The sequence below is a fragment of the Apodemus sylvaticus genome, chromosome 19, assembly GCF_947179515.1.
Source record: "Apodemus sylvaticus chromosome 19, mApoSyl1.1, whole genome shotgun sequence".
NCBI classification, from domain to species: domain Eukaryota; kingdom Metazoa; phylum Chordata; class Mammalia; order Rodentia; family Muridae; genus Apodemus; species Apodemus sylvaticus.
In genome coordinates this window covers 9,635,644-9,650,804 of record NC_067490.1, presented here as the reverse complement: position 1 = coordinate 9,650,804, position 15,161 = coordinate 9,635,644, and the positions used below count along the sequence as shown (strand labels likewise).

At 52.1% G+C, this 15,161-nt stretch overlaps 1 protein-coding gene across 1 annotated transcript; it reads left to right on the top strand.

Moving 5' to 3' along the window:
* Window positions 1-7,981: 7,981 nt before the first annotated feature.
* Window positions 7,982-15,161, top strand: Cfap410 (cilia and flagella associated protein 410). The gene is made up of 7 exons (XM_052164257.1): window positions 7,982-8,140; window positions 9,106-9,124; window positions 10,054-10,100; window positions 11,009-11,238; window positions 12,157-12,328; window positions 12,782-12,857; window positions 14,113-15,161. Exons 1-7 carry the CDS (start codon window positions 8,064-8,066, stop codon window positions 14,239-14,241), a joined length of 750 nt encoding a protein of 249 aa, XP_052020217.1. The 5' UTR covers window positions 7,982-8,063; the 3' UTR covers window positions 14,242-15,161.

Here is a 15,161-nt window from a genome sequence, read left to right as displayed (position 1 = left end):
ACAAATGTCATGGTCACTGGTGAAGTGACTCTGCTCTACTAGGCTGCATGTGCACGGGCACCCAAATGGCTTCCCTGCCCACTGTGTTCCCAGTGTCTGACAACTAGGGCTCATGGAGTGATAGATAAGAGACCGAACTGCCACTCCCTGGAAAGATGCCCAGACCCATCGACCCATCGTAACAGGTAAGGAAGTGGTTACGCCCCGCCCCCACGCTGTCTGCGCATGCTCCTTCCCTAAGCCATCATTAACTGAAATCACCACGGGAAGTTAATATTTCATAAGACAGTAATTGCAGCATGGCCAGCTGATGAGCTGGTTCCAGGTAGCTCAGGCCCCCCTCGGGAACATCATCTAAGAGGAACCAGCCAGTGAACTGTGCATGCCCACGAAGTGTCTGCGCTGTGTGGCCCCGCGTGGCTCCTTCTCTTCTAGAGAAGAACCACAGGTTACAGGAAGGCCACAGTACATCTTCCAAGATACATTACAATGGCATTTGTGAAATATCCATCCATAAAAATGATGGGCACCAGCCATAAAACTCAGATGCAGCATGTGCCGATCTCGCCAGGAAGTCGCCTCAATTCTGACGAAGGAAATATCCAGCACAAGAAGTTTGCTTTTTTTTTTTTTTAATTTTTTTAAAGGACATTATGCCCAAGATAAAAAGCCCCTGCTTTGGTAGCAAAAAGAAAACCACAGAAACGTGGTGATCTAATGACTCTGTGCATGGGAGTCATGAGTGAGAAACTGGGTGAAGGAAGCTGTGGAAGGAAAAGGAGAAATCCTGACTCTGCCTTTGTATTAGGTAGAGCAGACTAGAGGGTGTGTAAGTGGACCAGCATGGGTGTGTGTGTGGGGGGGGGGGGACAAACAGGCTGAGGGCCAGATTTAGAGCTGAGGCTCAGACTGGAGAGTTGCAGAAACATTGTAGCAAAAGGACTGCTCCTGAAAACTCGGGGGTGGGAAGAAGACACTGTAAGAAAAGCAGCTGGTGTCACCCTGAGAACTGCCACTCTCTGCATACTGTTGAATGCTACTGTGGATACGACATCATCCTTTGAGCTGAGTTGACCCCCAGGGCCCCAAAGGTAATGTTACATTTTGAATGAAAACCAACAACATATACCCACACATAAGCACACATATATACACATAATTAAAAAACAGAAACAGAATCTAACCAAAAAAAAAAATCTGTCTTTTAACAAGATCTAAAAAAAAAAACTTGTAAAGACATGTATATATGAGAACACACAACTTATGATGGGATAAGATTATTCTTTGCTGTGTTGTGAGACTCACAACTGCACACACAGAGCCCTGCATGCTGTCTAGGGAACACACGTGCTGGCCTCCACTGTACCTGACTCCCCTCTGAGACGGATGCTCCACACTGGGGCTGGGAGAGGCCAGGAAGTTAAACCTCGCCAGCAAGGTCTGAACTGGTTCTTTGGAGGAGAGAGAAACAGCCAACTGTCCCCAGTAGGGACCTGTCCAGTGGAACCCCAGTAAGGACTTTAGAGCAGGAGCCAGAACAAGTGACTGTGTCCCTCAGCACGACTCTAAGTGCCCAAAAGACCTACCTCCTCCAGTGGGTTAAAAGCATAAGAGGCACCTGGCCTGTGGAACCATTTAGAAAGGAGATAGCCTGTGATTCGGAAAAGAGCCGCTGTGTGGCGGCTGGAGAGCTGTCTCAGACTGTAAGCGCACCCGCTGCCCTTTCAGAGGACTCTAGTTCAGTTTCCAGGATTCACTTGACAGCTCACAACGACTTGTAACTCCGGTTCCCGGAGATCTGATGCCCTCTTCTGGCCTCTGTTGGCAACTCCCCAGGACCTGGATCTGAGTTTCATCTTTGGGAAGAATAGCAAAGTGAGGCCTTCAGATAGAGGAGAAAGGGACAGGGCTGGACAAAATGATCCACACTGGGACCTAGGTGTGACCGAGAGCCTGAGGCCACAGCCTTCGCAACTTTGTGATCTTGAGGCCTGAGACCTGTCTGGGTGCCCATCCAATCTTCATCCGGTGACTGGAAGGGAGCACGACCTGGGGCCTCAGCTGCCTTAAGCAGAAGGCAAGGCTCCAGCTGGGAGTGACCAAGAAGTGGCCAGCAAGCAGCCAAAAGAAAACCTGCCCTCACAACTCTCGCCAGGGTCTGGCTCTGCACTCGGCTGTAGCTGCACCTGTCTCACCACCTTTCCTGCCCCTGGCCCTGGGGTCTACCAGCTCCCCTACTGCAAGTCCAGGTGGAGAATTCCTTCCCTGGGGAGATGTAAGCAATGTCTCACACACACACACACACACACACACACACACCGCCTCCCCTAACCACAAACCAAAGTGAGATTTCACCAAAGTTCACTTTACTGGGCTTGCTTACAGAAAATGCATGTGACATTACTGGCATGATCTTTGGTGGGGGGAGGGGGCACCAAAGAAGCTACCCTGGAAAATCTTCACAAAGCATGAATGATAGCTTCCCCCAACAGCCTCATAGATGCAGCCCCCTTCCATAAACCTCCCCTGCTTGTTTAGTCTCTCACATCCCAAGACCACATGCAACCAAGACCTCACGAAACAAGGGCAAAGTTGGATACAAATGGCTGCAGGGACAGGCTAAACTCTCAGGCGAGGGTCCAGTGACCCTCCCCCAACCCCCTGATCTATCAGAGAACATCAATCGTCAGCCAGGCTACTCCGAATGGTCTCTTGAAAACTGGCACAGCCGGGCAGTGGTGGCGCAGGCCTTTAATCCCAGCACTTGGGAAACAGAGGCAGATGGATTTCTGAGTTTGAGGCCAGCCTGGTCTACAGAGTGAGTTCCAGGACAGCCAGGGCTACACAGAGAAACGCTGTCTCAAAAAACAAACAAACAAACAAAAACAAAAAACAAAACAAAACAAAATAAGAAAAGAAAATTGGCACAGTTAACCTGATGATGGCATTTTACAACAGTCACAATCCTCTTCCACAGGGGCAGAAGGAGAGGTAGGCTTCGAGGGTTGGGCAGCTGTTTCCTCTGAACTGAATTTTTTACTTGTTATGGGAGAATGGGGGAGGGGGCTCATAGGATTGAAAAAAGCAAAGGAAACTCACAAGGCTCAGGAAGCTCAGAAAGTTACAAGACTCACCAGGCCCCTCTCCAAGGCTAGATAAACAGCTACAGTTGCTGAGGAGAGGAGACCCTCGAAGCACCCAAGTCCTTCCGGGAGCCTGATGGATACAGCTTTGGTGAATGGTCACCCATGTTCCTATAATGAACCCCAGAAAACTCATTGGTTTATCAAGCTTAGTGGAGAATTGTTTCTCTGGTCCGTTGTCATTGTCCCATAGATGTTTGTGTCTCTATAAGAAAAGCCACACAACACTAGAGAATGAGCCTTGGCCCCACAGAGAGCTGACACCAGCAGCAAGAAGTGTCATCAGGCCAGCACTTGGGAGGCAGAGGCAGGTGGATTTCTGAGTTCGAGGCCAGCCTGGTCTACAGAGTGAGTTCCAGGACAGCCAGGGCTACAGAGAGAAACCCTGTCTCAAAAAAACAAAAACAAGCAATCAAAGTGTCATCAGTACTGAGTAAACCAAGCAATAGCATAGAGAAGGGCTTCGCTGTTCACAGCAATGCCAGGCTCGCAGTATTAGGCTTGTCCCTCTAGTGTCCCGCCATTATAACCCCTCTGAAGTCTACCGAATGCAGCTGAGGTAGTACACACCCAGTTCGTGGACAGCACATGACCCAGACAGGGCCAGTTCCCACATGAGGGCTTGAGGAACTTCGTGAAGCCCTCTTCCTGCCTGAAGTGAAACTGCCGACTTCATATCTCGAGTTGGAGGCCAACCACAGCGGTCTTAGACCAGTAGAAAACACACAGGATCAGGCCATGCCCTGGGAGTCCTGGTTACCGCCCCCCCCCAACTCCCCACCCCCCCACCCCCGTCTGCGCCAGGATTCTTTGTAGGAAAAGACACCCTTCTGCGTTTGAAATGAGACCTTTTTGACAGGCGCCAAACTTTATGCAACTGTTACAGAGACCGGAAGAGGAAGTCTGAAAGCAGAAATTGCGGAGTTTAGGGAAGCCCTTTGGCAGTCCTCCTGAAGTGGGACAAGAGCATTTGTGGGACACCTACCGGGAGCCAAGTGCCCCCACCCCCACCCCCACCCCCACCCCTACCCGCCGCTGTAGATACAGGGGCCAGACAGAAAGAGCTGGGAGATCAGAAGGGTTCTGCTCCGGGCTTGCGCCTAGTAATGCCAGGGTGCTTCTGGGATCGTGTGCAAGACGGCCTTGTGGCTAGACTGTAGACTGTTGGTTGCAGCGTAAGAAGGAGACACTCTGTCATCTCCCACCACAGTGACCTTCCCATGTGGCCACGGCTGCTGCTTCTCTTAGGGTCAAACCTAGCCTGGAGTTGTGGGGGAAGGGAGTTTTAGGAACACAGCTGAGCTCTGGCAGTCCATTCCGACACCGTGTGTTTGGGATTCTCTTCGTTAAAAATCTTATCTGTAGCCATGAGGTCCTTCTATGAACCGGCAGTCCCTCCTGCAGCCACTAAATACGATACAATCTGCAGAAGCCCCCCAGGGCTGTATGACAGGACCACCTCCTGTCTTTCTAAACCAGAGATGCCAAAGAACGCCCCACCACCACCCCCAGAGCAGCAGTTGTTTCTAGGTAGATGGTATACTCCTGCAGGAACTCAAGGGGGCGCTGTTCTAACTCGGGACTCCTCAAGGCAAGAAAAGCTAAAAGCCCTGAAAGTCAAAGCTCCCACTGCCGCGGAGCGGGCCGGGAGGACAGCTTGTCTTCCTGGTGGCAGGGGGACCTTCCCGTGCTGATAGTCTTAGGGTCGTTGCTGACAGAACAGCCCTCAGAAGAGATAAAGGGAGAAAGGGAGTCAGGCGATGACCAGGGAAATTTAGCAGCCCCGGCTAGTGAATCAGGCTGCTTCTGTGGCCCTGTCTCTCTAGCACCAAGCCCTCCTTTATTTATTTATACAGGTTTCACAGAACAAAGACAGACTAATTATTTCCCTACTGGTACAGAATATGTGTTTGATTTATTATCCCATGTTCAGGGTTACAAGTTCAGTTACAATTAGAAAATACAAACAGAATATGTTTTATTCCCTGTAACCCCAATGTAAAGAATCTAAAGACTCCTCCAAAGCAAACACATTTAATATAGAACAGCCTGCTTTTAAGCTATCAGTGTTTGCAGTTTGAAAACACCCCAGACAAACAGAAAATATCTGGTCTTTTTATGAATAGCAAACACTAATATCTAGCTTCTATTACTATATGTTTCATCATCTAGGCTATAAACTAGGAAACGTTTGTCTTAGTCAATCTATCTCATCGAGTTCTATTTTTCCAGGGTGTGCCCTGTACAACCCCCTATCTTTTTTTTTTTTTTTTTTTTTGTTTTTGTTTTTGTTTTTTGAGACAGGGTTTCTATGTGTAGCCCTTGCTGTCCTGGAACTCACTCTGTAGACCAGGCTGGCCTCGAACTCAGAAATCCACCTGCCTCTGCCTCCCAAGTGCTGGGATTAAAGGCATGTACCAACACCGCCTGGCACGACCCCCTATCTTTAAACTACATTTTCAGAGGGCTCTAAGCCTATAATAAAAAGAGACCCTGAATCTGTAACCTATTCTCCTGGCCAGTCAGAGTTGGTCAAAAATCTCTGTTTACCCTGTACCAATTATGCTGCTTGAGTTAGCTAAGGGGTAGAGACCCCAGGAAGATTCCTGGAGTAGTGGTCTCAGCTGGCCTCAATGATCTCCAGGGCATAAGGAACCCTTCCAAATAGTGGCCAGATAGAGTTAATTTTAGGATTTTTCTAAAAAGACTCAGACATAATTTTTTCTCAGGAAAAGACATAATATGAATCATAATGCACAAAGTCTCCAAGAATGCAACACACGGAGACCAAAACCCAGAAGGTAGAGACAGGCCAGCATTGCAGTGATTATCTACCCAGCTTCCCTGGGACAGTGTCAAACAGCTTTGCCATCTCCCTGACTCTCACTGGTCCCACTGGGCATGGCTGTCCACTGCCTCCATCAAGCCTGCAGGGCCCCACGATTCTGCAGGAAAGCCTCCTTCTTCAGGCCCATCCCCTATCAAAAAATCTCCAGGAATAAACCACCTTTTGCAGGGACGTCTCTGTGGAGGTATCAGTGGACAAGGGCCAGATACTAAGACTGACAGAGCTGCAGAACCAGGGCCCGCCCCACTCTCTACGAGTACCACTCCGCCACCTTGGCCACTCCTGTCCAGGTAGAAGAGGGGAGAGCTGGGGAAACAAACCCAAGATAAATAGGGTAGCAACTCCACTCTTTGCCATCTGCCTTCAGTTCACGCTAGAACAATGTGATACAATGTGGTACAATGTGGTACAATGGTATGCAATGGGATACAATGAGATACAATGGGGTGCAATGTGATACAACTCCACCAAAGGTCTCTCCAGGACAAAAAGGCAGAGTGGGAGATGCCCACCTCCTGTCAGACGCTCCTCAACGTCTTAGCTTCTTTTCCCTCATCCATGTCCTTCTGGCACGTCGTCCAGTGGAGCGGCCAGAGGACCTCTTTAAACTCAGCTGATCTGAGCTTATAAAAATCTTCCCACTACTTTGGCTAGACTGAGCTGTTCCCTGTATCTTCCAGCTCAGGCCTTATTGTCCCTAATGGTAGTGAATGGCACCTGTGTGGAGGCCAGAGGATAAATCTTCAGAGTCTGCCATCTCTTTCCACTGTGGGTTCCAGGGAGCAAACTTGGGTTTTTAGGTTTGTGCAGCCAGTACCTTTACCAACGGAACCATTTCACTTGTTTTTGGTAAAGGCAGACCAGGGTCATCAGATGGAAAAAAGAGCTCAGAGGGGAGCCCTAGACTATTTCACTTGATCTTAGCCAAAAGGCCGAGAGACTATTTCATCAAGGACAGTTTATTACCTAAAAGGCCTGAAGTACCTAATGCCTGTCCCGGTGTAATCTGTAAGCTAGGAAAAGATATGACATTTTCAACCTACAAATAAACACTGAGCCAGGCTCTCTAGAAGAAAACCAAACAAAAATTTATTTGTGATTACTTACTATGCACATTGACAACCAAAGGCACAGGATTGGGAGACTTTCAAAAGGTTAAAGTCTATTTTCTATTTGGTTTTTTTTTTTTTTTTTAAGGTTTTGTTGTTGTTGTTCGTTTTGTTTTTCTACATGAGTATGTGTGCAACGCAAGTGACCTGTCTGGTGCGCAAGGAGGCCAGAAGAGGGCATTGGATTTCCCTGAAACATGAGTGCCCTGGAAAAGCAGCTGGCGCTCTTAACTGTTTCTTCAGTCCCTCTGCCAAGCCGCCCCCCCCCCCCCCGCCTCCCTACTCGGCTTTGTGTTTTGAGATAATTCTCTCTCGTAACCCAGTCTTGCCGGAAACGTTTTCACTCAGGCAATCCTCCTGCCTCAGCCTCTGAGTGCAGCAACTACAAGTGCGAGCCATCGTCTGGTGGTGGATTAGCTGTTTTGTTACACAAATCCCAGGTTTGGGGTCAAGCAGAAATGGGTGAGGGCGCAGTGGTGACCAGGGTCACGGCAGGGATGAGAATCCGGAGCAAGCGTCCCGGGAGGGGTTTCTGCTGGCATCCCCTACGAGGACTCTGTCGCCCTTCCCGACCCGATCTTGTCAGTCCTTCTCGATGTGCCCGAGACCTGCCAGGCATCCCGAAGTTTCTCACACGCTCGCGCCTTTCTCAACCCAGCCAGCCCATCTCAGACTCTGGCACCCTGGAATCCTAAGGGCTGCCCTTCCCAAGCACGCGCACGGAGCCTCGCGCACGCGCAGGGCCGGCAGGCTGCCACAGGGGCGGGACGGAGCCTCGAATCCCGGAAGTCGGGCCGTCCCACTGCGCTGGCGCGCTTCCGCCCTCTCCTGGCTGCCAATGGGACCTCAGGCTCCGCCCCTAGAGACGCGGGCCCCGCCCCTGGAGACGCGCCGCGGCGCAGGCCTCTCCCGCTTGCGGAGTGTACAGCGGAGGGCGGCCGGGCCCGCGGCCTTACGGCCACCATGAAGCTGACACGAAAAATGGTCCTGTCCCGAGCCAAGGCTTCAGAGCTGCACAACGTGCGGAAGCTCAACTGCTGGTGAGGCTGGCCAGGCGCGGAAGGAAGCAGAGGCCGCGCTGAGCGCCTGCTGCCCCAGGCTAGCTAGGTTTGCAGGCTCACTCTGGGGCCCTCGCAGGATAACTAGAATTTCCCTCTAGTCTCGATGAGCGGTTTTCAGTAACCCTCTGTGGCTGTGGCTGGTATCTGAAGACAGAGGTGCTTAGTGGCATGTCTACAGGGAGAGATTGGGGTTGTAAAGTCATGATTCCATGAATAGTTCCTAGATGCTGGAGAGAGTGACCTGGTATGGGTGACCGCCTATAACTTAAACGCTGATATATGGATGCACTCAAAGTTGCATGGCTGTGTGACAGTAATACTGAAAGCCCTGGGCTTCTGGAGGAGTTTGTATTATAGTGGGGTGTGAAAGAGTTACAGGTGTCTCTGGGGACTCGGGTGGGATGCTGTGGCCAGAGCATCTAGAAGGGGCAGAGCAAAGGCAGACCCTTGCTTCTAGTGGGGTCAGCAGGCTCCTGGAAGGAGTAAGCATTGTTAATTAAAAGCTTTTCTCTGTCCTGGCACATCTAGTGTTGGAGCCACAGTCGTCTTTGTCCTGGGTTTTCGATAATACCCTTCTTTGTTGAGCCAGCAAAGCAAATCAGGGCTCCCTCTGTACAGGCAGAAACAACAGCCACATTGCAGGCCTGTGAAGTTTGCCTCATAAGTTGCGTGGCCTCGGATGAAGGCCCCTTTGTTTATGTGTGTGACTGGGGAGAGCTTTCTGCTATGGGAGCCTAAGAGGAGTAAACTGTGTACCCCATGCACCAAGTGCGTAGTATTGGCAGAAACCAACCTAACCATTTGTGATACCTTTCCCCATTATCTTACTGTGCCGTTCCGAATGTAGAATCTATAGATTTATAGACAGTTGTCATTTCTCTGGGAATTTTTTTAAAATATTTTCACTCAACAAGTTAAAAGTATATATTTCTTTTCTTCTCCAGGGGCAGCCAGCTCACAGATGTAAGTTCTGCCTTGATTGGATCACCTTCCAGATGCTCTTTCCCCCCAAGGAATAGCTAAAGTGACTGAACCATGGTCATCAGCTCCGTGCCATGTCACAGAGGAAAACAGTCAAAGCTCTGCCCTGAGAGGAGTTCCGGGTGGTGATTTCCCTCAAGGATATCAACAGAGGCACTCTGCATGGCCTCCCCTCAGCTTCAGAAGGCTACACCCCAACCCCACCCTCAATGGCAGGCAGCGGGGACTGTGGAGCCCACAGCCCAGGACTGATCGAAAGATCCAGTGGTGTGATGTGGCCAAAACTTAACAGCAGTTCTGTCTGCCTTGGGCCCAGCACCATTGGCAAGGGGAGTGTCAGTCCTTTCTTTGTGCCTCAGGGGTAGCAAGAGAAAAGGTTGTGTATCTCAGTATGGAAAACCAGCAGATCCCTGGCCAGGCATCCTCAGAGGGCATCGACTGTAATGAGGTTCTGTGTCTAGAACTGTCAGGTAGAAACACCCAGTACGGGGGCTGGAGAGATGGCTCAGCAGTTAAGAGCACTGACTATTCTTCCAGAGGTCCTGAGTTCAATTCCCAGCAACTACATGGTGGTTCACAACCATCCTTAACGAGATCTGATGCCCTCTTCTGGTGTGTCTGAAGACAGCTACAGTGTACTCATATACAATAAAATAAATATATAAATAAGTCTTTTAAAAAAAAGGAAGAAAGAAACACCCAGTACAGAACCACCATCCCCCCCCCCCCCGGGGGCAGGCCGGACCACAGAGACCAGCATGTAGCTGATATCTTCTGAGCGCTCTGGTTTTGCAAGGCTGCACCCCTTGGCCCCGTTAGTACAGGTGACAGGACCCAGGGCAGATGTGTCCCCTGACCTGAGGAGTGACAACACTATTGCTAACTCACCGGTCCCATTCTTCCCTCCCTAGATTTCCATCTGCCGGGAGATGCCCAGCCTGGAGGTGATCACACTCAGGTACACGACTGACTGTAGTCCCGGGGCACGGAAGCAATGGGCAGCCTCATGTCTTTCCTGTAGGGCGTGGGAAAACAGGAAATCTGGAGGCTCCCGGCGCCATCTAAGAGGAAAACGTCTACTGACCATCTAGGGAATGGGACTTCAAGGGCCTGGCCTTCCTGCAGCTCCTGTCTGCTTTCTCAGGATCTTACCTGAGCCTCCTAAAGGCTCCCCTCCGCTTGCCCACCCCAGGAGATAATCTATGAGCTTATAGCAGGCCCGCTAATAATGAGCAGTAGTCTGGTGAGGCCAGTCCTCCCTGTAGACACTTCTGTCCCCCCAAAACTCCCAGTATAGGGCTGACACCTATGGCCCCTACCGCCTGCCTGCCAGGGTATGATCTCCACATCAACAGGGTGCTGGTGGCTTTTCCCAGAGCATGCACCCAGCAGGGCATCCTCGCAGGAGGGAGCGTGGGTAGGGCTGGCTCAGCAGGCCAGGCCCCTGTGTTGGTGGGGACTTTGGGGGTGGGTGGGTGCTGTTTTTCCATTCCCATGTCTCCACACTCTCCACCCTAAAGTCCTGATAAGAGAGAGCATCAGAGTTGGTTTATGTGTGAGGAGCCTGTGTGCATTTCCGCTGAGTTTTAGCCAGTGCCCGCTGTGGGGCTAAGTGTGTCCCCTGGGGACTCGGTGTCGTCTCTGAAGCTTCCTGTCAGACTCAGTGGTTCCACGTGAATTCAGAGCTCCAGGCCAGGGAGCTGCCTCCTGTCCATCCCAAGATAATAGGTTCTGACCCATTTCTAAGGTGGAGACCCTCTCTGGGTACTCACGGGTGAGGCAGACCCACAGGTAGAGGCCACTGACGGTGTGGGTCCCTGACAGCGTGCTACCCCCCCCCCCCCCCCCCCCCGTCCCCTACCGTAGCGTCAACAGTGTCTCCACCCTGGAACCGGTGCGCGGCTGCCGACGCCTGAGCGAGCTGTACCTGAGGAGGAACTGCATCCCCAGTCTGAACGAGCTGTTCTACCTGAAGGACCTACCACAGCTCCGGGTGCTCTGGCTGGCCGAGAACCCATGCTGCGGCACCAGCCCGCACCTTTACCGCATGACTGTGCTGCGCAACCTGCCCCACCTGCAGAAGCTGGACAACCAGGGTAGGCTCTGGCACGCCCACCCAGTGGCAGCTGAGGCGGCGCCCATCGAGGGGTTTCCTAGGCACCCCTCCTCCCTGCCTTCTGCTACCCCCAGTACGTCCCTGTGAGAGCGTTCCCTTTCAGAAGTGCCATTGCGGGGGTTTAGTACCCTCGGGGCTCCTGTCTCTTAACCCCCACCTGGGCTCCTGTGCCTCCCACACTCCTCCCTTCGCCACGCTCCTCCCTTCCCCTCCCTCCTGAGGACAATCCCTGTTCTGTGGTGAGTATGCACAGTGACCGGGCAGCATGTGGTGGCCTCAGCTGGCAGCCAGGCCTCAGGAGCCACACGGGGGACAACCTGCTGCTACCACACCATGTCCGCCCACTCTGTGTCTACGTGCCCCTCAGTCATGGTAGAGATCCTTGCCACGGGCTCCTGGCAGGGTCCATCTCACTGACTCCATGGGATGATGTGTTCTTTTTGTTTTCGGGTTTTTTTGTTGTTGTTAAGATTTATTTATTTTATTTATGTGTGTGTGAGTGTACCATTGCTGTCTTCAGACACACCAGAAGAGGGCATCAGTTCCCATTACAAACGGTTGTGAGCCACCAAGTGCTTGCTGGGACTTGAACTCAGGACCTCTGGGAGAGCAGTCAGTGCTCTTCACCGCTGAGCCATCTCTCCAGTGGAGGTGATGCTCTTTTTTTTTCTTTTTTTTCTTTTTTTTTTTTTGTTTTGTTTTGTTTTTGTTTTTTCGAGACAGGGTTTCTCTGTGTAGCCCTGGCTGTCCTGGAACTCACTCTGTAGATCAGGCTGGCCTCGAACTCAGAAATCCACCTGCCTCTGCCTTAGGCATGCTGAAGCCCTGACGAGGCACTGCGTGGAGTCCGTGCTGCACGGCCTGACACCCTTACTTACCTTCCTGTCCTTCCCACCAGCTGTGACCGAGGAAGAGCTGACCCGTGCGCTGATGGAGGGAGATGAGATCACTGCCGCCCCACGCAGAGAAGGCGCAGGCAATGGCTGTCCCAAGCCCCCCTATGACCTCAGCTCCGTCAGCTCAGCTACTGAGACCAGCCAGCACCTGCTGAGCTACACCGAGGAGACAGAGTGAGCCTGCTGGGGAGCAAGAGCCACTGCCCAAGGGCATCATCCCCAGGCAGGAGAGGGAGGCTTCCTGTCTCCTTCTGGGGGGGAAGTGACCTGAGGAGCCTGTCTGTGCACACCAGGCTGTCGGGCTGTCAGTCCGTTAGTGGAGCTGATGGCATCAGAGATGAACTCTGTGGGAGTGGCCACAGCCCACTGCCATGCTCTGAGTCCCACCAGGGTCACTTCCGTGCCTTCTCCGAGGCCCCTGGGCACAGGGAAGTTGCCCTTAGTGGCTCTGGGCCCCAGAGTGCATGCTGGGCTCCTGGGCCATTATAAAGGTACCTAGACTGAGGGCGCCTGCCGTCTGTCTCCCGCTCTGGGCTGGGACCACCTGCCAGTGTGCCGTGACATGGAGATAGTGGTGCTCAGAGCCCTGTGACCGTCATACCCTCAGTGTCTCTCTCTCACCAACAGAGTCCAGGGCCAGACTGCCGCAGACCAGTCTCCTTCCTTCTCACCAAGGGACACTTTGAGGAGTCACAAGAATAGGGTGAGTGAGCCGGGCGGTGGTGGCGCACACCTTTAATCTCAGAGCTGGGAGGCAGAGGCAGGTGGATTTTTGAGTTCGAGGCCAGCCTAGTCTACAGAGTGAGTTCCAGGACAGCCAGGTCTATACATAGAAACCCTTTCTCAAAAACAACAACAACAACAACAAGAATAAGGTGAGTGGCCACTGCCCCCTCTATCCAGACAACAGAAGCCACACACCCATGGGTGGAGACAATGTGGGGTCAGGTCTAAGCTCAAAGGAGGAGTGGGGCCATGAGGCAACAGGGTCAGCCACAGCGCCCTAGGTCACTGTCCCCTCAGGATCCCTTCCCTCTCTACTTGCTGCTGCCCCTCCCCCAGCACACACACACACACATACACACACACACACACACACACACACACGCACACACACACGCACACACTCATACACTCACACAAACACACACATACACATACATCATACACACACATCATATACATATCACATACATCATACACATACACATATACACACACATGGACATCATACACATCACACACATACACACAGTCACATCATACACATCATACACACATGCACATCATACACACACACATACACATATCACATACATCACACACATACACATCATGTACACACATGGACATCATACACACACATCCCACACATACACACAGTCATATCATACACACACATCATACAGATACACATCATATGCACATCATACACACACACACATGTCACACTCAATTCCAAGAGCAGGGTTGTGCTCACAGGGCTCCCTTCCCTCTCCAGATCCTCAGATGCTCAACAGAGAAATTACCTGAAGGCACTTGTCCTCCCTGCAGCTAGAATAGGCACTCCTGTCACAGGACAAGGGTGGTTGCCCTCGGACCTGCACCCGTAGAACAAGGACACACATGGGTTTGCAGAGGCCTTAGTGTGCTGCAGAGGTCAGGGGTCAGAAGCTAAAGTAAGTTATTCACTTCTGGCCTGCTCCTCCCAGTGAGCCACGGGTGCTGCCCCTCAGCCATCCATGCCTCTCATCTTTGGGTTAGAAACACCCTTTTCCACCACCGTGTATGAGAGGATACCACTCTGAGGGGCGTAGGACCCTCAGACCCAAGCCTGGCTGCCCTGGATAGGAAACAGAGTGTCGACGTCTGTGCTGTGGCTGCCTGGAAGGCCTGAGGCTGTTTACCCTGTAATGGATGCCACCAGCCAGGTTCTAGGTCATTCTTTCTGTCCCCAGAACATCCTGACTGCCATATTGCTGCTACTGCGGGAGCTGGATGCGGAGGGGCTGGAGGCTGTCCAGCAGACCGTGGGCAGCCGGCTGCAGGCGCTGCACAGACCGGAGCCCCAGGAGGACATGGAGTGACCTCATATGCCCCAGTGTCTGGACCCTGTTATATCCCGAGGCAATATAGCTCTACCTGGAGAGCCTTCGTCTGGGGTGCCAACGCCAAGCCAATACAGGCTTGCCAGTGGCTGCCAGCTAGGCAGACCCCTCTCCTGTGCTCAGAGCTAGCAGAGATGCTGCCCACAGCGTGGTCTCTGGGACTTACCTGCCGAGGCCTTGAAGCTCTGGGCACTGTCTGACCCTTCCTCACGGAGGACGGAAGGAGCCATACCCTCCAATAAAGCACTTTCTGTTTGGGCTGGAAGGTCTGGGACAGGAAGCATCTCAGGGCCTTGACGTCGAGGTTCATGTGGTTTCTCAGCCGCTAGGGGGAGCCCTAGTGTCCCTTATCAAGGCTACCCATGGAGAGGCGCTGTGTCCCAGGTGTCCTTAGACATAGCCTGGGAGAATGGATTTTTTTTTCAGGACAAGGCTGGGCAGGACACTGTCCTTTTTCTTTCTTCTTCAGGAGAGGGATGTCATCTAGGTAGAGTGACTGATTGGGGACATCTAGGGTTGCTGAGCATTCTGACGTGCCAGATGCCATCCACAAAGTTGCCTTTGTTAGAGCAATTGGGGGAGGCCCTATAGCTCACCCAGGCAGGGCCACCTTGGTGTCCTGGGGTGACCTTACACCTGCCACAAGAGAACGAGCCAAGAAAGGCATCAAGATTCACATATGTAAAACAACCTGAGCAAAAAAAAAAAAAGTCTAGAAGGGCCAAGGAACAAATATACCATCCAGGAAGCCTGCTGCATACACTAGCTGGCCCTGTAGGTGACCTGTAAGGGTCTTGATGCTGAAGGTTCAGGGCAGCTGGGCCCCTGCCTTTGCTCCACCACTGGTCCCCGTCTAGACTTGGAAGTACTTTCTCTCTTAATAAACTGTTTCTACCAGT